The 21834-nt window shown below is 42.0% G+C and overlaps 2 protein-coding genes across 4 annotated transcripts in view; both read left to right on the top strand.

The window, feature by feature from the left end:
- The window catches only part of LOC132538074 (maestro heat-like repeat-containing protein family member 7), a 38293-nt gene extending 34454 nt beyond the window's left edge, over positions 1-3839 (top strand). The window contains exon 12 of the mRNA XM_060189627.1: positions 3564-3839. The gene's annotated coding sequence lies outside the window, so the exon portion shown is untranslated. The remainder of the gene's footprint in view (positions 1-3563) is intronic.
- Positions 3840-3964: 125 nt separating this feature from the next.
- RBL1 (RB transcriptional corepressor like 1) overlaps positions 3965-21834 on the top strand; it is a 49381-nt gene continuing 31511 nt past the window's right edge. Inside the window, exons 1-8 of one of the 3 annotated variants that reach the window (XM_060189584.1) lie at positions 3965-4869; positions 10264-10397; positions 13098-13298; positions 13659-13723; positions 13840-13968; positions 14079-14239; positions 18840-18889; positions 20355-20502. In XM_060189584.1, the coding sequence (XP_060045567.1) occupies positions 4714-4869; positions 10264-10397; positions 13098-13298; positions 13659-13723; positions 13840-13968; positions 14079-14239; positions 18840-18889; positions 20355-20502 (1044 nt within the window). In that variant the 5' untranslated portion in view covers positions 3965-4713. Of the gene's footprint in view, positions 4870-10263; positions 10398-13097; positions 13299-13658; positions 13724-13839; positions 13969-14078; positions 14240-18839; positions 18890-20354; positions 20542-21834 lie in introns of all 3 variants that reach the window. The other 2 variants (XM_007518440.3, XM_060189588.1) reach the window with 2 other exon arrangements.

Genomic DNA, 21834 nt, shown 5'->3' with positions numbered 1-21834 from the left:
TGTAATTGCTTCCCCGCTGAACATGGGCGTTGACTGGTCGGTCCATACCCCCAGTCTGCCTCTCTCTTTCCCTAGTAGGGTGTGACTCTGGGGAAGCTGAGCTCCAGGACACATTGGTGGGGTCTTCAATCCAGGGAAGCCTAGCCAGCATCCTGGTGGCATCTGGAACCTGGTGATTGAAAAGAGAGTTAACATATGAAGCCAAACAATTTGTTGAGCAATCATGGATCCCAAGCTTGGAATAGTGGAGAGGAAGTGTTAGGGAGGTACTCACTGCAAACTCTAGTGTAGTCCTGCTTTCAGGTATATATTTTGCAGTAGTTTATGGATACGTGTGCACATAAGCTCTCTCTCACAGAAACTGGTGTGTATCTAGGTTATGGGACTTTGTTAGAAAGTGAACTACCTGAGATGAAATTAGAGTGTACTATTAAAGGAAAGGTCTCACCCGAGTAATGAAGCTGAAGGGTTGTCATTCCACACGTGAAGTCTCTGGATACATTCTGAGGTGAAGCATGTTGAGGTAGCAATCGTTGCTTTGGTTAGGTTGAGCAATAGTTATTAATGGCTTATTGTATTAAATTGACAGAGAGAAGTAATCATTAAGAGAAGACTGCTCTTTATTCAACTACCTCAGCAGTTTGGGAAAGGCTAAAAGAATACTTAAAAGTCTATTTCAACTTTATTCTTTTTATATAAGTCTTTCCTTAGAGACAGGCTTATATTTGTGTAGATTTTTAAAATGTATAGAAACCAGATTTCTGATTGCTTAATTTTGTTATAATATGTTGAAATAAATGCCCAGTATAACTTAAGTATAATTTTGGTTTCGTTTTCATCATATACTATTAAAATGTAACATTCAGTATCTACTACTAGCCAAGTATTTATTATTTTAGATTCTCGATTTGTTTTTTTCACTTTGAATATACTTTTCTTCCTTATATTGAGATGAGACTGAAGAACAGTAGTATATTAGGTGTCAGCTGTAGAAAATAAAACTTAATGAATGAAAGTAAAAAAACATTTTTGTACAAATATTTATATTCTGTCTGTTTACTTTAAACTGATCTCCCTAACTCCAGTTAATCTATGTAAATTCACAGCTTTAAGCATTAGGTCTGGGAGGTGGCACAGTGGACAAAGTGCTGGACTTACAAGTGTGAGGGACCAGGCTGGGGAGACAGCATAATGGTTCTGCAAAAGCCTTTCAAGCCTGAGGCTCTGAAGTCCCAGGTTCAATCCCCAGCACCACCATAAGCCGGAACTGAGCAGTGTTCTGGTCTCTTTCTCTCTCTCTCTCTGAATCTTTCCCTCTGTATCTACTCTCTCATTAAAATAAATAAAAATATATAGTTTTAAATATTTATTCCTTTTTGTTGCCCTTGTTGTTTTATTGTTGTAGTTATTATTGTTGTTGTCATTGTTGGATAGGACAGAGAGGAATCGAGAGAGGAGGAGAAGATGGGGAGAGAAAGATAGACACCTGCACCTGCTTCACCACCTGTGAGGCGACTCCGCTGCAGGTGGGGAGCCGGGGGCTTGAACTGGGATCCTTACGCCAGTCCTGTGCTTTGTGCCACCTACGCTTAACCCGCTGCATTACTGCCTGACTCCCCAATAAAAATATTGTTTAAAAAAGTGTGAGGACCCGAGTTAGATCCCCAACATTACATGTGCCAGAGTGATGTTCTTCTGGTTCTCTTTCTCCTACTTTCTTCCACTAATAAATAAATATTAAAAAAATAAATGAAATAGTCATGTGGGTAAAGTAATAGAACCTTTGCACTTTCTTACACTTATTCTTTTAATATAATTATTATTTTTGCCTCCAGGGTTATTGCTAGGGCTCAGTGCCTACACTACAAATCCACTGTTCCTGGAGGCTATTTTTTCCCCTTTTGTTGCTCTTGTTCTTTAAGGTTGTTGTGGTTATTATTATTGTTGTTGTTATTGGATAGGACAGAGAGAAATGGAGAAAGGAGGGAAGACAGAGAGGAGGAGAGAAAGACAGACACTTGCAGACCTGCTTCACTGCTTGTGAAGCGACTCCCCTGCAGGTGGGGAGCCAGGGGCTCGAACACGGTCACTGCACTTCGCAACTACCTCTTCCTTCTCAATTTCTGTCTCTATTAAGAAAAGAAAAAAGTCTCCAGGCACTAAGTCCTAGGATAACCCTGGTGATAACTGGAAAAAAAAAAAAAGGGGGGGGGACAGCATAGTGGTTATGCAAATGACCTTAATGCTTGAGGCTTTGAGGTTCCAGGTTTAATCTCCAGCACCACCATAAACCATAGCTGATCAGTGTTCTGGTATATAAAGTGAAACAAAAGAAGGGCTGTGAAACACTGTTTCACTACTGATATATATGTATTTCTTTTCTTAATTCAGAAAAGCTCAGTGTGTGTTAAATAAACATCACTGAATAATAAGTAAAGACATAAATACATACCAACACAAACCCTGATAAAAAGTTGGGAGAGCAGGGACAGGAGGTGACACACCTGGTTAAGCGCACGCATTACAGTGAGCAAGAACCCGGTTTCAAGCCCCTGGTCTTGCCCACCCGCAGGGGGAAAGCTTTACAAGTGGTGAAGCAGGTCTCTTTCCCTCTCTATTTTCCCTTCACTTGTCAGTTTCTCTCTGTCTCTAATAAATAAATAAATAAATAAATAAAGTTGGAGAGCATACAGGTGTGGCTGGATCTGACAGATGTCAAAGCTAAACTACACATTTCTTTCAGTCAGCAATAGTGAAATCCTAAATACTGAATACATCTGAGGAAGTGATCTGACATAAATGCTGATTGAGGAAAACTAGGCTAGTCACTAAATATGAAATGAATTGTAAGAGAAAATATAAAATCAGTGGGAAGACAACTAAAAATTGGAGTGGTGGAGGCATCCACAAGATAGGGGAGAAAGGCACAAGGATCAGTAATAACAAAGAGCATGGATTGGGTTTATATTTATTTATTTTTGGTGAGTGTGGAAATACTGTTTATTGAAAACCAGTGACAAAATCTAGATAGAATCCAAAAGTAGGGCCTGGAGTGACAAGTTCTGCTTTATTTAATAAAAAAAATAAAGGAGTAAAAGTCTCTGGGGTGGTTCTGGAACATGATGGCAGAGGAAGCTAAATTGTTATGTGGAAAACTGAGAAATGTTACACATGTACAAACTACTATATTTTACTGTTGACTGTAAGCCATTAACCCCCCAATAAAGAAAATTAAATAAATAAATGAAAAAAAAAACCTGTCATTACAGTGGCATGGAACATTTTTGTTTGTAGTCCATCTGAATGCCTTTTTTTAAGAGAACTGTCCATTCAGACCTTTTCTCATTTTTTGTTGTCATTGAGATGCATGATTTCTTTGTAAATTTTCAGTATTAGTCTTAACCCTGATAAATGATGTGCAAATATCTTCTCCCAATTGTTTGGTTGCCTTTCTGTCTTTGTGGGAAGTTTGTCTCCATGTGCAGAATTTTTTTAATCTGATGTAGACCTATTTGTTTTCCTTGCTTTATTTTCCTGCTAACTACCCCAAACATCGAATAAAGTATTTCATCCATCGAGAAAGAGAAGAAGAAGGAGGAGGAGCAGGAGGAGGAGAAGGAGAAGAAAAAGAAGAAGAATGAAAACTCAAAGTATTTTCCTTTGTAACACTGCAAAAGGGAAAGTCAGAGAAACTAGTAATTGACTAAACATTAAAGGGTGAAATATCAAGTAACTAAAAAAGAAGAAAAGAGAAAGATTTATATAGATCGATATGTCTTAACTGAAAATCCAGAGGCCAGATCTCAGCTCCAAAATAAAGAAAACAACATTTCCTAGTTTATGTTTGTTTGGTTAATAACACTTGACAGTTGGATCACCAACTACTATGCCAACCCCCAAACCTCTCATTCACCTTCTGAAGAGATCAGTCTGGTTTTTAAGGGGTTAAGCAAGAAGGTAAATTGGGAGAACAGTTCATTGCCACCCCCAAGCCGGAAGCGTCTTTCTTGTGACAAATCATTAGAAGCTGACAAAGGGTCCCCTTAGTGCAATTCTCAGCCCAGGTATAGCACCCTTAAGCAATCATGATGAAGTGAGGAGGTGTTCCCTAGTACACTCGACCCACTCACCCTGCCATTCAACTTTTATCACTCATTAGGGCTGGAGGCTGCAATGAGTCTGTCCCTAAACCGCACGGAGAATGGGGTCGTTTGATTTTTTTTCTTTATTCCATCTCCTAACTCAAGAAACAAATCTCGGATCGTGTTTGGCGTCACCGGGGTAATGACAAATCCGGGCTCACTGATGAACGAGGAAAACTTTGCAAGATGGCCAGTCTGAAAAGCTGATGACAGACGAGTGCCTACAAAACAGAATACGGACTACAACTCCCAGCAGGCTCTGCGCGCTGACGGCAAATCCCTCCGCTTCAATTTGTCCGGGTGCCTAGGTCCACCGCTGCTCGCCAAGGGCCAAGTCCAAACTTTCTTTCAGGGTCCGAGACCTACCTCTTAGTAGCATTTCCAGAGAGGGACGACCCAGAGCTCCAGGGAAGATACGGACTTTTTTTGAGGAGAAACGCGGAGGCAGACGGTGGCTTCGGAGTCGCCCTACAACCGAAGATTTTCGCGGGCTTTGGCGCGGGGGGTTGTGGGTAGCGCGCTCTGTGGGGAGAAAGAAGCCGGGGTGCAGAGACCGCGCCGCCCGAGGGGGATGTTCGAGGACGAGCCTCACGCCGACGGCGCGGCGGTAATCGCCGCGGCCGGGGAGGCGCTGCAGGCCCTGTGCCAGGAGTTGAACCTGGATGAGGGGAGCGCGGCCGAAGCCCTGGACGACTTCACCGCCATCCGGGGCAACTACAGCCTAGAGGTGAGCGGCCGCAGGTGGGGCTGCGGGTTCGGACCCTCGCCTGGCCCCACCCCCGCCCCGCCCCGCCCTGACCCGCCCCGGCCCGACCCGACCGGACCAGCCCCGACGCGCCCCGACGCGAGCCCTCCTTTCGGGGTTGGGGAACTTCCCCTCCGTGCAGGGTCGCAGCCTAGCGGGAGTGGGGCAGCGCCCACCTGAGGGGCGGGTGCAGCTCAGCCCACCTTTTGGCTTTTAAGGCGAGAAAGTCAAGTCCGGAAGAGCAGCGGACCCGGCGCCCCGCAGCGCCCCGTGGACTCCGGGTCCCTTAGTCTAGACCCCCGCGCCCACTCGCCTTCCAGTCAACTTTGCTATTAAAAATGCTCTAATTGTGACCCAAGTCTCTCCGGCTCGGCGCTGTAGACGGGCGAGTTCATTTCGTTCGAACATGTCCAGCGATCCCCAAAACACAGACTGGGAAGTTGAGCCCCGGAGAGGTTCAGCTCGGCGGGGAGACGGCACCGCCCCGCACAGCCAGAGCGAGATCGCGGCCGCCCTCGCACTGGCTGGACTCAGAGCTTCCTGGTGCACAGCACCGCGTTGGACTCGGAGTAAAATAAAAGCAGAGGGTGGGGGAGACAGCATAATGATTATGCAAACAGATTTTCATGCCTGAGCCTCTGAGGTCCCAGATTCAGTTCAACGCACCACCGTAAACCATTGCTGAGCTGCGATCTGCTAATAAATAAGAATAAGTGCTTGGGGGACGGGCGGTAGCGCAGCGGGTTAAGTGCACAGAAACAAGCGCAAGGAAGGACCCTGGTTCACCAGCTGAAAAGCAGGTCTGCACTTGTCTCACCTCCTCTTTGCTTCTCTTTCCCCTATTGCCTTTCAATTTCTCTCTGACCTGTCTAATAAAATAGAGATGGAGGGGGAAAGCCGCCGAGAGAGGTGGAATTGTGCCAGCACCCAGTCACAGCAATAACCCTGGTGGCAATAAAGTAAAATAATAAATGCAAACTATCACCATTTTCCTTGACTTTTTTTTTTTTTTTAACTTAAAAGAGACCATATTAGCATCCAAGCTAGTCGTTCACTCTCCAGCTTCTTCCTAAGCATTTTCGCATTGAATCCTCATGGTAGTCCTGTGAACATGGCAGGGCAGTGAGTGCTTTGCTAATAATAGTATCAATGCCCAGCGCCTGGCGGTAGCACATTGGGTTAAGCGCAAGGACCGGCTTAAGGATCCTGGCTTGAGCCCCTGGCTCCCCATCTGCAGGGGAGTCGCTTCACAAGTGGTGAAGCAGGTCTGCAGGTGTCTTTCTCTCCCCCTCTGTCTTCCCCTCCTCTCTCCATTTCTCTCTGCCGTATCTAACAACAGCAATAACAACAAAAATAAACAAGAGCAACAAGAAGGGAAAAAAATAGCCTCCAGGAGCAGTGGAATCGTACTGCAGGCACCGAGCCCCAGTAATAAACCTGGAGACAAAAAAATAATATCAATGCCCAGAGAATTGCCTTGCCCCAGGGTTTTTCTGCTAAGTATTGGAGGAATACAGGCAATTCTAAGCCCAAATGTAAAAAACAAGACAAGGTATTTCAGCAGAGTACTTCAGAGTGGCATGATAGTCAGACTTTCATGACCTATGGCTCCAACTTAAACACAGTGCTCCACTGACTTTCTAGTGAAATAATTTCTAGACAAAAGACAGACTTGGAAATTTGGAGATATCTGTGTGTCTAAATATGAAGGGAAAGTACATCAGAGAAACATGTTAATCTGTTAAGACTGAGTAACAGTGACCTGCATGACTGGAAAATTGAGGGAAGAATAGGGAGATTTTAAAAATATGTTTTAAAAAATAAAAACATATGTTTATTTATTTGAGACTGAAGAAAAAGAGAGAACCAGAAGATCACTCTGCTACATGTGATACCAGGGAACTCAGAGCCTCATGCTTTAGAGCCCAACATCTGCAAAGGGGGTTGCCAAATAAGCAGTGAAGCAGGTCTGCAGATGTCTGTCTCTCCCTCTTTGTCTCCCCCTCCTCCCTCAGTTTCTCTCTATTTTATATAATAAAGTAGAAAAGAAAAAAAGGGGGGGACTGGGTTGTGGCTCACCTAGTTGAATGCTCAGGTTAAAATGTGCACAAGGACCTGGATTTGAGCTCCCAGGCCCCACCTGCAGAGATAAAGCTTTGTGAGTGGTGAAGCAGGTCTGCAGGTGTCTCTCTTTCTCTCTGTTGCCCCCTACCCTCTCGATTTCTGGCTGTCGATCCAGTGAATAAAGATAATTAAAAAATAGGTCTTCGTGGAGGTGGCGCACTGGACTCTAAAGCATGAGGTCCTGAAGACAATCCCCGGCAGCACATTTACCAGAGTGATGTCTGGTTCTTTCTCTCCTCCTATCTTCCTCATTAATAAATAAACAAAACCTTTAAAAAAAAAAAAGATAAAAAAATATTATTAAAAGAAAAAAATGGCTGCCGGGAACAGTGGATTTGTAGTGATAACCCTGGAGGCTAAAGCAAAACATTTAATGACTTTATTCCTCCTGGTCCTGTCTCAAGTCTCCCTGAAAACTTCCTACTTAACATACATTTATTTCCCTTTAACCCTGCTCTCCTTACATTTTGATGTTTTACTACTTAACTGTTTTATTCTTTTTGTGAGTCCTGCCCTAACCTCTAGTAAAATTAGTTGTTATGCTATATTCCCCTATAACACTTTTATCTTCTAGACTTTTTATTTTAAAGCATATATCTCACCTGTTACAGATAACCATATCATTCCTCTAAGCTCTAGATTTGGAGTTCCTTGAGTTCAGAAACTATATATAATATTTATAAGACCTACCATTAAGGTCTTATTCCATTCACTAAAAATATTTAGCTATGTTCACTCTTATAAGGGGAGAAAAATAAAAAATAAAAATGCAGATTCTTAAATTTCCCCCTTTTTTGTTTGTGGAACCATGCCCAAGCACATACGTAATTTTCCACTTACAGCATACTTCTCCATTTAGAGAGAGAGACTCTGGCCACACCATTCAGAGAGACTGACCACAGAACCAGCACTAGGTCAAGCACACACATGGCAGTGCAGGTACCCTACGAGTGAGCCACCTCTCTAGTGTGTTTACCAGAACATTGCTCAACTCTAGCTTATGGTAGTGCTGGAGATTGAACCTGGGAGTTCAGAGTTTAGGCATGAAAGTCATTTTGCATAACCATTATGCTGTCCCCCCACACCAATATTATTTTTTAACCATTATGCTGTCCCCCCACACCAATATTATTTTTTATGTGTGATTTGCTTGCCATTTTTTCTGTTCTTTCCATTTTCTGCTAAACTATATTAAAAAAAAAAAAAACACCCATAAGACAGAATTGTAGAGGGCAGGAAGTGGTGCACCTGGTTAAATGCACATATTACCATGCACTAGGTTTAAACCCCCAGTCCCTAACTGCAGGGGAAAGCATCACAATCGGTGAGCAGGTCTACAGGTGTCTTTCTAACTCGCTGTCTTCTCAATTTCTCTCTGTCTTGTCAAGTTAAATAATTATTTTAAAAAGCTTAAAGAAAAAAAAAGACTGGAATTGTAGAGACTTCAGCATCAACAAGACCATTTTTTAAAAATATTTATTCCCTTTTGTTGCCCTTGTTTTATTGTTGTTATTGATGTCGATGTCGTTGTTGTTGGATAGGACAGAGAGAAATGGAGAGAGGAGTGGAAGACAGAGAGGGGGAGAGACAGACACCTGCAGACCTGCTTCACTGCCTGTGAAACAACTCCCCTGCAGGTGGGGAGCCGGGGTCTTGAACCAGGATTCTTACGCCAGTCCTTGCGCTTTGCGCCACCTGCGCTTAACCCGCTGCGCTACCGCCCGACTCCCAAGACCCTTTTTTTTTTTTAATGGGAAAGTTATTACTGAGTTTTTTTTTTTTTTTTTGCCTCCAGAGTTATTGCTGGAGCTCGGTGCCTGCACTACGAATCCACTGCTCCTGGGGGCCATTGTTCCCACTTTGTTGCCCTTATAGTTGTTATTGTTGTTATAGCTGTTGTTTGTTGTTGGATAGGACAGAGAGAAATGGAGAGAGGGGGAAGACAGAGAGGGGAGAGAAAGACACCTGCAGACCTGCTTCACCACTTGTGAAGTGACTCCCCTGTAGGTGGGGAGCTGGGGGCTCAAACCGGGATCCTTACCCCAGTCCTCGCACTTTGTGCCACCTGACCTTAACCCACTGTGCTACCACCCAGCCCCCTGAGAAATTTTTTAATATTTATTTTTATTTATTTATTCCCTTTTGTTGCCCTTGTTGTTTTATTGTTGTAGTTATTATTGTTGTTGGATAGGACAGAGAGAAATGGAGAGGGGAGGGGGAAGACAGGGAGAGAAAGACACCTGCAGACCTGTTTCACCGCTTGTGAAGCGACACCCCTGCAGGTGGGGAGCCAGGGCTTGAACCAGGATCCTTATGCGGGTCCTTGTGCTTAGCGCCACCTGCGCTTGACCCGCTGCGCTACAGCCCGACTCCCCCCTGAGAAATTTTTAAGAGAATTTAATATACAGGCTTAAGGGGCCGGGTGGTAGCACAGCAGGTTAAACGCACATGGCGCAAAGCGCACTGACCTGCATAAGGATCCCGGTTCGAGCCCCCAGCTCCCCACCTGCAGGGGAGTCGCTTCACAGGCAGTGAAGCAGGTCTGCAGGTGTCTTTCTCTCTCGCTCTCTGTCTTCCCCTCCTCTTCCATTTCTCTCTGTCCTATCCAACATGGACAGCAATAATAACAACAATGATAACCAACAAGGGCAACAAAAGGGAAAAAATAGCCTCCAGCATCAGTGGATTCGTAGTGCAGACATCAAGCCCCAGCTATAACCCTGGAGACAGAGAGAGAGAGAGTGGTGAGAGATCTAGCTTTAGATTAATACTAATTAAGAATGCTAGATGGGTTGAAAAAAGTTGTTTTTGTTCATTTTATTTTCTTAGTAACTAGAGCACTGCTTAGCTCTGGCTTATGGTGGGGCGGGGGATTGAACCAGGGACTTTGGAGCCTCAGGCATGAGAGTCTCTTTGCATAAACACTATGCTTTCTACTCCTGCCATTGTTCAAGTTTTTTTAATCAGAACACTACTCAGCTCTGGCTAAAGGTAGTACTGGGAATTGTACCTGGGGCCTTGGAGCCTCAGGCATAACCATGATTCTGTCTTCCCAACCTGAGAGTAAGGAATTTTGTATGCATTATTGCAATTAATTAAATTTTGTAACATTAGACAAATATCTTCACCTCTCTCTGGTCTGTCAGATGTAGTATGAAAAGTAAACCAGGTAATTCTAACATTTCTTTTGGGTTCTAGAATTCAAATATTTTAACATGATTTTTCTACTTTTGTTTGTCTTTTGCCTGACAGGGAGAAGTTATGCACTGGTTGGCATGTTCATTATATGTTGCATGCCGCAAAAGCATTATTCCCACAGTGGGAAAGGGTATCATGGAAGGAAATTGTGTTTCACTTACTAGAATACTTCGTTCAGCTAAATTAAGGTAAAGCACTTTGAGTTTTCAGACATTGTTTTATAAGTCCTAAATTTAAATTTAGAGTTTAAATTTAGAATTTCTCTGTTCTATATCATTTAACTTCATTATTTTCTAAATTTATTAGCCAGTAGATATCCTTTCCCAATTATCATATTCTCCCTCAAATTCTGACTTTTATTTTTCTTTCTTTTCTTTTTTTTTCTTCACACTAGGACCATGAGCATATATGATTCCACTGCTCTCAGGGCAAGTTTTTTCTTTTCTTTTTCTTTTTTTTTTTCCAGATAGATAAGCTTGTACACTCATAGAAGAAGAGACACCACAGCACTGCTCCACCGTATGTGGAGGGGAAGCTCCCCTGGTGTCATCATGATGCTCCTATGTAGTGTTGTAGTTTGAGTGCAGGGCCTTGCCCATCTTTTATCAGGTCAGCTATCTCCTGACTCCCATCTTTCTCTTACATTTTTCTAAGTTGTTATTTTTGCTTAAGATTGATTTTATTCCATGTGAGATAAAGAGTTTCACATGAGAGAAAGAGAAGCCAGAGTACCTTTCTGGTTCCAACTGAGCTATTTCCCTAGATATAACTATAGATAGTTACTTGCTTTTCGAATGAAACTCTATTAGGGGGCCAGCCTATGGTGCACCTGGTAGAGGACACACATTAAAGTGCCTAAAAACCGGGAGTCGGGCAGTAGCACAGCAGGTTAAGTGCACGTGGCGCGAAGCTCAAGGACTGGAGTAAGAATCCTGGTTCGAGCCCCCGGCTCCCCACCTGCAGGGAGTAACTTCACAGGTGGTGAAGCAGGTCTGCAGGTGTCTGTCTTTCTCTCCCCCTCTCTGTCTTCCCCTCCGCTCTCCATTTCTCTCTGTCCTAACAATGACAACATCAATAACAACAATAAAAATACAACAAGGGCAACAAAAGGGGAAAAATGGTCTCCAGGAGCAGTGAATTCGTGGTGCAGGCACTGAGCCCCAACAATAACCCTGGAGGCAAAAATAATAATAATTGAGGCCAGGTGGTGGTACACCTGGTTGAGCACACATGTTACAGTGTGCAAGGACCTAGGTTCGAGACCCCAGATGTCTCTCTGTCTCTCACCCTTTCTATCCCCCCCTTGCCTCTCGATTTCTGACTGTCTCTATCCAATAAATAAATTTAAAAAATTTTTTTTAATTAAAACACTACTAAAAATTGACTAATAATTGCTAAGCAAAAAGTAATTGCTAAAGAAACCAGCCGGGAGTCAGGCAGTAGTAGTGCAGCGGGTTAAGTGCGCGTGGCACAAAGTGCAAGGACCTGCATAAGAATACTGGTCCTGGGGGTCGGGCGGTGGCACAGTGGGTTAAGCGCATGTGGCGCAAAGCGCAGGAACCGGCGTAAGGATCCCGGTTCGAGCCCCCGGCTCCCCACCTGCAGGGGAGTCGCTTCACGGGCGGTGAAGCAGGTCTGCAGGTGTCTATCTTTCTCTCCTCCTCTCTGTCTTCCCCTCCTCTCTCCATTTCTCTCTGTCCTATCCAACAAGGGCAATAATAATAACCACAACGAAGCTACAACAAGGGCAACAAAAGGGGGAAAAAATGGCCTCCAGGAGCGGTGGATTCATGGTGCAGGCACCGAGCCCAGCAATAACCCTGGAGGAAAAAAAAAAGAATACTGGGCCTTGCACTTTGTGCCCGGTGCACTTGACCCACTACAGTACCACCCGATTCCCTAGCCTGACTTTTTGTATAATTATTATGCTTCCTTCCCAGCCCCAGTGGCACAGTGAATAGAACCTTGGATTCTCAAGCATGGGATCCCAAATTCAGTCCCCAGCATCACATATGCCAGTGGAATGTTCATACTCTTATCTCAACAAACATTAATTTATTTATATGAGAATCAGAGTATCACTCCTGTTTCTCCCTTATTTTCTCTTAGTCTTCTCTCTGATGCTCATATACTCAGTACAGGGGGTCAAACTTGGAACCTCATGCTATATGCATTTCACCACCTCCTAAGCTACTTTGTTTTAGTATGAGAGAAGAGACAGAAAACAGAGCATTGCTTAACTCTAGCACAAAATAGTGTCAAGGTTCACATATCCATGGCCCTTGGGGCCTCAGGCATTCAAGATGATGTATGTATGTATATTTGTTTGTTTTTGAATTTTATTGTCACCTCATCACTCCAAGATGACTTTTTCAGATACAGAGATGAAGGCAGAGGAAGAGAGCACAGCATTGAAGTTTCTTCCAGTGTAGTGGGGCCAGGCTCAAACAAGTTGGTGCTCTGAACAGGCTGAGCCTAGAGGGTATTTATTTATTTTTAAATATTTATTCATTTATTTCCTTTTGTTGCCCTTGTTTTATTGTAATTATTGTTGTTGTTGATGTCATCATTGTTGGGTAAGACAGAGAGAAATGGAGAGAGGAGGGGCAGACAAGAGAGAGGGGGAGAAAGATAGACACCTGCAGACCTGCTTCACCGCTTGTGAAGCGACTCCCCTACAGGTGGGGAACCGGGGGCTTGAACTAGGATCCTTATGCTGTTACTTGTGCTTTGCGCCATGTGCACTACCTCCCGAGTCCCGAGGGTATTTATTTTAAGGGATTGGGAATTCTAGGAAAGATTTGTAATTCGAGTCCAAAGACAGTCTGCTGCTTTTTTAAATTCATTATATGGACTCATTTTAAAGCTGCTTTTTGTTTTCTTTTTAGTTTAATACAGTTCTTCAGTAAAATGAAGAAATGGATGGATATGTCGAACCTGCCACAAGAATTTCGTGAACGTATAGAAAGGTTAGAAAGAAATTTTGAGGTATCTACTGTTATCTTCAAAAAGTTTGAACCAATTTTTTTAGATATATTTCAAAATCCATATGAAGAGCTACCAAAGTTACCACGAAGCAGGAAGCAGAGGTAAGGCCCTTAATTCTTATATAATTGGTATAAAAATCATGACACAGACTTATTAAAGAAATCTATATTTCTAATCTATTTTTTACCAGACTTATCCAGTTGCAAAAGACTTAAACTTCTTTTAAATCCATTTGTAATTACCCACATCTGGGAATTCAAAATAATACTTTTAGTTATTTCACTATGATTATTTTATGCAGATTTGAAGGCTTACTTAACCTTCATTTAATGAATCTTTGTGGAATCATATGTAGTTTAAGTTTACCATTTGTTATTTTTATTTTCTACTTCAATTTAAGTGACAAATGTAGAGTGATATTGGGCAAACTAATCCGATAAAAATAACGTTTCCCCTTTTAGGAGGATTCCTTGCAGTGTTAAGGATCTCTTTAATTTTTGTTGGACACTCTTTGTTTATACTAAAGGTAAGGTAACACTTTAATGTTTTTATATTTCTATCATAGGAACTTAGTGCTGTTTGACAGAAGAAGTTCTGGTTATTGTGTCTTTATTATTTTTTTTTTCTTTTTCCTCTTCCAAGGTAATTTTCGTATGATTGGAGATGATTTAGTAAACTCTTACCATTTACTTCTGTGCTGCTTGGATCTGATTTTTGCCAATGCTGTTACATGTCCAAACAGACGAGACTTGCTAAATCCATCCTTTAAAGGTGAATCCTAATTTATTGTTAAAAACAGATTGTCAGTTTTTGAAAAATAAGTTTTAAAAATCATCTCTGTGTATTTTAACCCCATTACTCTTTATATCATGTCAAACTAGGTTTACCATCAGATTTCCAGACAGCTGACTTTAGGACTTTAGAAGAACCACCCTGCATCATTGCTGTGCTCTGTGAGCTGCATGATGGACTTCTCGTAGAAGCAAAAGGAATAAAAGAGCACTACTTTAAGCCGTATATTTCAAAGCTCTTTGACAGGAAGGTACTGTATTTATAATAAATGACTGAATTTTTAGGGATCAGCAGTAACAGCCAATAGTAGTACTCTAAGCAAGTTCCTGGCATTATAGGACTTAGAGTTGGGTCCTCAGTTTCATTCTCTTCTGTGATATAGAATTGCTTTATGATCACAGCCCAGAGGGGGCGAGTAAATAAGGTGTTGGATTTTCAGGAATGAGGTTCCTAGTTTGATCCTTGGTATCATATATGGCAGAGTGATGCTCTGATTCTCTTTTACAGCCCCTTCATTAATAAAATAAATAAATATTTAAAAAATTATCATGATTATAAAGAACAGACCATCAGAGTAAACCTGAGAAAAAAATTACAAAAAAAATTAACAATATAGTAGTGGGTAATCTATGATACGATACTTCTACAATTTATTTGAGTAACTGCTGATTTGCTACAAGTAAGACAATGCAATATATAGTAGCTTTAATTTTATATAAATAGAGTAGAAAAATCTTTTCTGTTGTAACTCCTTGCAGGCTACCTACACACATTCTGAAATTTTTTTTCCAGTGACTTCCTTAGCTATTTCTACACTTAATAGCTGGCTTATTACTCTACTGAGGATCTTACTTTTTAAAAAAATGTTTTATTATCTTTATTTATTTATTGGATAGAGATAGCCAGAATTCGAGAGGGATGAGGGGAATAATGAGGAAGAGCGACAGAGAGACTGACCTGCAGCACTGCTTCACCACTTGCAAAGCTTTCCCCTTGCAGTTGGGGACCCGGGGCTCAAACCTGGATCCTTGTGCAATGTAATATGTGTGCTCAACCAGTTGCACCACAACCCAGCCCCTATTGAGGATCTTTCAACCCAGCTTATTTCGCCAAGATTGAGCTATTTAATTTAGTTTAGGCCTTGAGTTTTTCTTTTTTTTTTTTTTAAAGTGGTGATGGAGGGTGTTTGCATTAGGTCATTAGTATGATTCCTTTATGTGCAAATATGTTTTTGTTAACATGAAGTTTTATCAAACTGGGTTCTTTTACTCAAACTTTTCTTTTAGTTATTCTACTATTACCTTTCTGCAAATATATTTACAAAGAGGAGGAGAGAAAGCTAGACACCTGCAGACCTGTCACTGCACCCCCTGCAGGTGGGGAGTTGGGGGCTTGAACCAGGATCCCTGGCCCTTACACTTTGTGCCATATGCTCTTAACCCGCTGTGCTACTGCCCTGCTCCCTAAAAATATTTATTTTTAAGACTCACTTTGTTAAGCCAATAATGAGATGGAGACCAAGATGGGCAGAAATAAGGGAAGTTTATCACACCAGTGGGCCAGAGCCTGGAATACTCCAGAGAAAATGCTTGGCCCCAACCTTGGGTTAAACTGCCTGTTATAGTCTGTTCCAAGTCTGTAAGCACAAGTAAGCAAACCAGGAAGTACAGAAGCAAAATTCAAAGCAGTTAGCTCTTGCAGTTACAATTACAGGGGATATTGCAACCCACCACCATAAATAATAATGACACTTTCAATTAGCAGGTACATTGTTTACGGGGTGGAATATTTCACTCTGCAGAGTAGTCTGACCCAGTTCTGACCCAACATGTTTAGACATTCCATTTGTCTTTGTTTTCTGTTTTGTTTATTTTTCTTAATATGTTTTCTAATCTACTATCACTATACTTCCTTGTCTATTATTGGTTACATCTACACTACAACTTACTTAATGTATTTACTTATGTGAGAGAAAAAGAGAAGAGAACCAGAATATCATTTTTTTCTTATTCCCTGTTATTTATTATAAATCTACAGTAATCCCTGTCCTAATTCTGAAAGATTTTCCTCTATCCCTAGCCCCACCTCTAGTTCTTTTTTAAAAAAATTTTTTATTTATAAAAAAGAAACATTGACAAAACCATAGGATAAGAGGGATACAGCTTCGCACAATTCCCACCACCAGACCTCCATATCCCATCCCCTCCCATGATAGCTTTCTTGTGAGGTGACTCCCCTGCAGGTGAGGAGCGGGGGGTTTGAACTGGGATCCTAAAGCCGGTCCTTGCGCTTCGGGCCACCTGTGCTTAACCTGTTGCGCTACTGCCCAACTCCCGCCATGATAGTTTTCTTATTCTTTAACCCTCTGGGAGTATGGACCCAAGATCATTGTGGGATGCAGAACGTTGAAGGTCTGGCTTCTGTAATTGCTTCCCTGCTGAACATGGGCGATCCATACTCCCAGCCTGCCTCTCTCTTTCCCTAGTGGGGAAGGGCTCTGGGGAGGCAGAGCTCCAAGGCACATTGGTGGGGTTGTCTGTTCAGGGAAGTCTGGTCGCATCCTGCTAGCATCTGGAAACTGGTGGCTGAAAAGAGAGTTAACATACGAAGCCAAACAAATTGTTGAACAATCATAGACCTAAAAGGCTAGAATAGTGCAGATGAAGAGTTGGGGGGTCCTCCATTTTATAGATAGCTAGTAGGCATATTTTAGTTATATTTCAAAGGGCCTGTACTATACTAGTTTTTTTGTTTGTTTGTTTTTTGCCTAAGCCTGAAATCTGATATGCAAGTGGATCCTAATTATTGTCTGGGGAGATGATGTCATGGCTGGGAAAAGGACCAGAAAGCTGGATCAGGGAAGAGAGTAGCTCCCAAATATGGGAAAGGGGTATAAATATTGTTGACTGTAAACCCCATCGATTTGATGTGATCTGGGGCCCGTAATTAGCTTAGGATCCTGTGTGACCTCTGCATCCCTCTAGATCAGAGCTCACATTCTGTGGTCATGAGTAGGAACATTCATACTGCCCCAGTATCGACCCATTTTCCTCAGGTGTAGCACAGAGTATGTTGTCCATCCTCCTTTCAGAAGATGGAACATCTCTACCATTATTGATCCAAGTTGAGGGTAAGGTCCTATGGGGGCCCACAAAGGAGTCTAAGTCTATTTTGTTGTTACTGATAAAAATGACCATAGTTCTTTTTTAAAATTTTTTAATATTTACTTATCTCCTTTTGTTGCCCTTATTGTTTCATTATTGCAGTTATTATTGTTGTTATCGATGTCGTTGTTGTTGGATAGGACAGAAAGAAATGGAGAGAGGAGGAGTAGACAGAAAGGGGAGAGAAAAATAGACACCTGCAGGCCTGCTTCACAGCTTGTAAAGCGACTCCCCTGCTGGTGCGGAGCCGGGGGCTCAAACCGGGATCCTTGCAGTTTGTGCCACCTGTGCTTAACCTGCTGAGCTACTGCCTGACTCCCTAAAGTATTATTCTTCCACATACAACACTGGAAATAGAGCTAAGAACTTCATGACTGAGGTCTAATGCTTTATCCACTGCACCACCTCCCAGACTGGGACTTTAGAATTTTTTTTTTGTTGTTGTTGTTGTTGTTGTTATTGTTGTTGTTAGATAGAACAGAGAACTTGAGAGAGGAGGGGAAGACAGACATCTGCAGACCTGCTTCACTGCTTGTGAAGCGACCCCCCACACACATGTGGGGAGCCAGGGGCTCAAACCAGGATCCTTATACCAGTCCTTGCACTGCGCCATGTGTGCTTAACCCGCTGTGCTACCACCCGACCCACACAAATTATTTCTGGGACTTTAGATTTTTTTTTTGCCTCCAGGCTTATTGCTGGGGCTCAGTGCCTGCACCATGAATCCACTGCTCCTGGAGACCTTCCCCCCCGCCTTTTGTTGCCCTTGTTGTTGTAGCCTTGTGGTTATTATTGTTGTTGTTGATGTCATTTGTTGTTGGATAGGACAGAGAGAAATGGAGAGAGGAGGGGAAGACAGAAAGGGGAAGAAAAAGATAGACACCTGCAGACAGGCTTCACCACTTGTGAAGTGATTCCCCTGCAGGTGGGGAGCCGGGGCTTGAACCAAGATCCTTACTCCAGTCCTTGCGCTTTGCGCCACGTGTGCTAACCCGCTGCGCTACCACCCGACCCCTGGACTTTAGATTTTTAAAAATAATTTGTTTGTGGGGGTCAGGCGGTAATGCAGCGGGTTAAGCACACATGGCACGCAGTGCAAGTACATAAGGATCCCAGTTCAAGCGCCTGGCTCCGCACCTGCAGGGGTGTTGCTTTTCTGGGGGTGTAGCAAGTCTGTAGGTGTCTGCCATTCTCTTCCCCTCTGTGTGCGCGCACTTGCTCTCTCTCTTTCTCTCTCTCTCTCTTTTTAAGGATTTTTATTTATTTATTCATGAGAAATGATAGGAGAGAGAGAAAGAACCAGACATCACTCTGATGCATGTGCTGCCGGGGATTGAACTCAGGACCTCATGCTTAAGAATCCAACGCTTTATCCACTGTGCCACCTCCCAGACCACTTCCCCATCTCTCTTGATTTCACTCTGTCCTATCCAACAGTAACAACAACAAAACGGAGAAAATGGCCTCCAGGAGCAGTGGATTTGTCCTGTAGACACCAAGGTCCAGTAATAACCCCAGAGGCTAATAATAATAATAATAATTTGTTTGCATGCTAAATACATTTTACTTGCCTGGAAAAATATTTGAAATTGTTCTGTGTGTATTAATCTGAAAATTTTGCTAAATGTCATTTTGTGTGTATGTAAATATGTTTAACTTTATGTTACAAAATAACTTTCTTCACAGATCTTAAGAGGAGAATGCCTTCTGGACCTTTCCAGTTTTACTGATAATAGGTAACCATGTGGCTTTGATCTGAGTAGTATCTGCAAGACTAATGCATTGTGTTGGTTTTGTCACTACACTTTGTTTAACTACATTTATTTATTTTTTTTTTTAAGAATTCTTTTTTTAATATATATTTATTTATTCCCCTTTGTTGTCCTTGTTGTTTTATTGTTGTTGTTATTGATATCGTCATTGTTGGACAGGACAGAGAGAAATGGAGAGAGGAGGGGAAGAGAGAGGGGAAGAGAAAAAGAGACACCTGCAGATCTGTTTCACTGCCTGTGAAGCTACTCCCCTGTAGGTGGGGAGCCGGGGCTCGAACCGGGATCCTTATGCCGGTCCTTGCTTTTTGTGCCACCTGGGTTTAACCCGCTGCACTACTGCCCAACTCCCGAGAATTTCTTTTTCTTTTTTTTTTTTTAACTTATCTTTATTTATTTATTTATTGGCTAGAGATGGCCAGAAACTGAGAGGAGAGGGGTTAATAGGGAGGGAGACAGAGGCACTTGTAACACTGCTTCACAGTTTTCTCTGCAAGTAGGGACTCTGGGCTCAAACCCGGGTCATTGTGTATTGTGACATGTAAGCTCAATCAGATGTGCCACCACCAGGCCCCTTTTTAACTATATTTAACTTAAAAAGTCATTAAGGGAAGGGGAAACAGCATAATGGTTATGCAAAATACTTTCAGGACTAAAGTTTTGAAGACCTAGGTTCAACCCTTTGTACTACCATCAACTAGAGCTGAGCAGTGTTCTGATAAAAAACAAAACAGACAAATAATAAACAGTCATTAATACTTTATGTAATATACTTTTTTTTAATTTGATGCTTGAGAATGAGCTCATCTCAGGGCTAGCCATGGCACACATATTACAACACTCAAGGACCCAGGTTCAAGACCCCACCCCCCACTTGCAGGGGACCCACTTCAGCAGTTGTGAAGCAGGTGTTTATCTTTCTCTCCCTCTATCTCTCTGTCCTCTTTCAGTTTTTAATAAAAAAAATAATAGTAAAATAATACAAAAAATATTGGAAAGGAAAAAATGCCCTAGTAAAAAGAAATGGAAAGGAAAAAATGTCCACCAGGATCAGTGGATTCGTAGTCCCAGCACGATGCCCCAGCGGTAACCCTTGTAGCCATTAAAATTTAAGAGGGAGGGAAAGAATGAGCACATTCCAATCCCAGCTACTTTCTAAAAAATAAACCCAATGACTTGCATATTTCATTTTGTATTCTTCCATTACTCAAATGTTGGCAAATTCATAATGTGCTTATATTTCAAATTCACTGTTCTTCCATGCTCAGATCTTAGGTTCAACTAATCATTAGATGAGCAGAGTAACAGTAACTAAAAAATCAACAACTTTTCCAGGCTGTGGAAACTAACTTTATCCTCTAGTTAAGATAAAATTATTGTGTAACTTGTTTTTTTTTTTTTTCTAGCAGCTTAAAATAATTCTTTTTTTCAGCAAAGCAGTGAATAAGGAATACGAAGAGTATGTTTTAACTGTTGGTGATTTTGATGAGAGGATCTTTTTGGGAGCAGATGCAGAAGAGGAAATTGGAACTCCTCAGAAGTCCACTTGTGACACTCCAGTTGGAAAAGTGACAACACAGGTTAATGTGGAGTATAACCTTCAACAGCACTTTGCAAAAGTAATATAACCTAGCCTGGCTTCAGTCTTGAATGATCTCTTTTCTTTCTGTGATTCTACTAACAGCAGAAGCATCTTTCAAGTTAAATCTTGAATTTATTTTACTAATTAACATTTCCCATGAAAGCCTTAAGAGGTAATTTTTTTAAAACTGTGACATTAGTATTTTACCTCATTTCTTGCTATTTTTCATACTTTGTTTTTATTCTCTCATAACATCTGGGGTTTTCAGAAGTGTGTACCTTTTGATATAGGGCAGGGTCTATACTTTCTTAGTACTATTTCTTTGCATCAGTTCAGCCATTCATCTGTTTTAATATTTGGTTTATTTTCTACCTGTGACAACAATATTCTCTTCCCAAATTTCTGCCATCTAGCTCTGGATTTGATTGTTAATAGTCAATGCCCAATTTCCATATATGGATAAATAGATTAGAGGGTGAAATATTTATTTATTTATTTATTTTTTAACATTTATTTATTTATTTATTCATTCCCTTTTGTTGCCCTTGTTTTTTTCATTGTTGAAGTTATTGTTGTGGTTGTTGTTGGATAGGACAGAGAGAAATGGAGAGAAGAGGGGAAGACAGAGAGAGTGAGAGAAAGATGGACACCTGCAGACTTGCTTCACCACCTGTGAAGTGACTCCTCTGCAGGTGGGGAGCCGGGGCTCGAACTGAGATTCTTACGCCGGTCCCTGTGTTTTGCGCCATATGCACTTAACCCACTGCGCTACCACCAGACTCCCCATAGAGGGTGAAATCTAATAGAAAATTTACTGGTCTAGTAAAGTAGAAAATTTTTTTTTATATATATTTATTCTCTTTTGTTGCCCTTGTTTTATTGTAGTTATTATTGATGTCATCATTGTTGGATAGGACAGAGAGAAATGGAGAGAGGAGGGGAAGACAGAGGCGGGGAGAGAAAGATAGACACCTGCAGACCTGCTTCACCACTTGTGAAGCGACTCCTCTATAGGTGGGGAGCCAGGGGCTCGAACTGGGATCCTTAGGCCGGTCCTTACGCTTTGCGCCATGTGCGTTTAACCTGTTGGGCTACTTCCAAACTCCCGGTTATTGTTTTTTTTTTTAATTCATTTATTAGATAGAAACAGAGAGAAACTGAGATTGAAGGGGAGATTACCAGGTAGAGAGAGATAGAGGCTGACTTTCAGGCCTGCTTCACTGCTCTTGAAGCTTTCCATTGCAAGTGGTGTCTAAAATCTTGAACCCAGGTCCTTGCACATGGGAACATGTATGCTCAACCAAGTGTACTACCACTAGTTCCCCCAAAA

Source organism: Erinaceus europaeus, chromosome 1, assembly GCF_950295315.1.
Source record: "Erinaceus europaeus chromosome 1, mEriEur2.1, whole genome shotgun sequence".
Classification (NCBI taxonomy): domain Eukaryota; kingdom Metazoa; phylum Chordata; class Mammalia; order Eulipotyphla; family Erinaceidae; genus Erinaceus; species Erinaceus europaeus.
The sequence above is the reverse complement of the archived record's forward strand: the minus strand, read 5'-3'. Positions and strand labels throughout refer to the sequence as shown.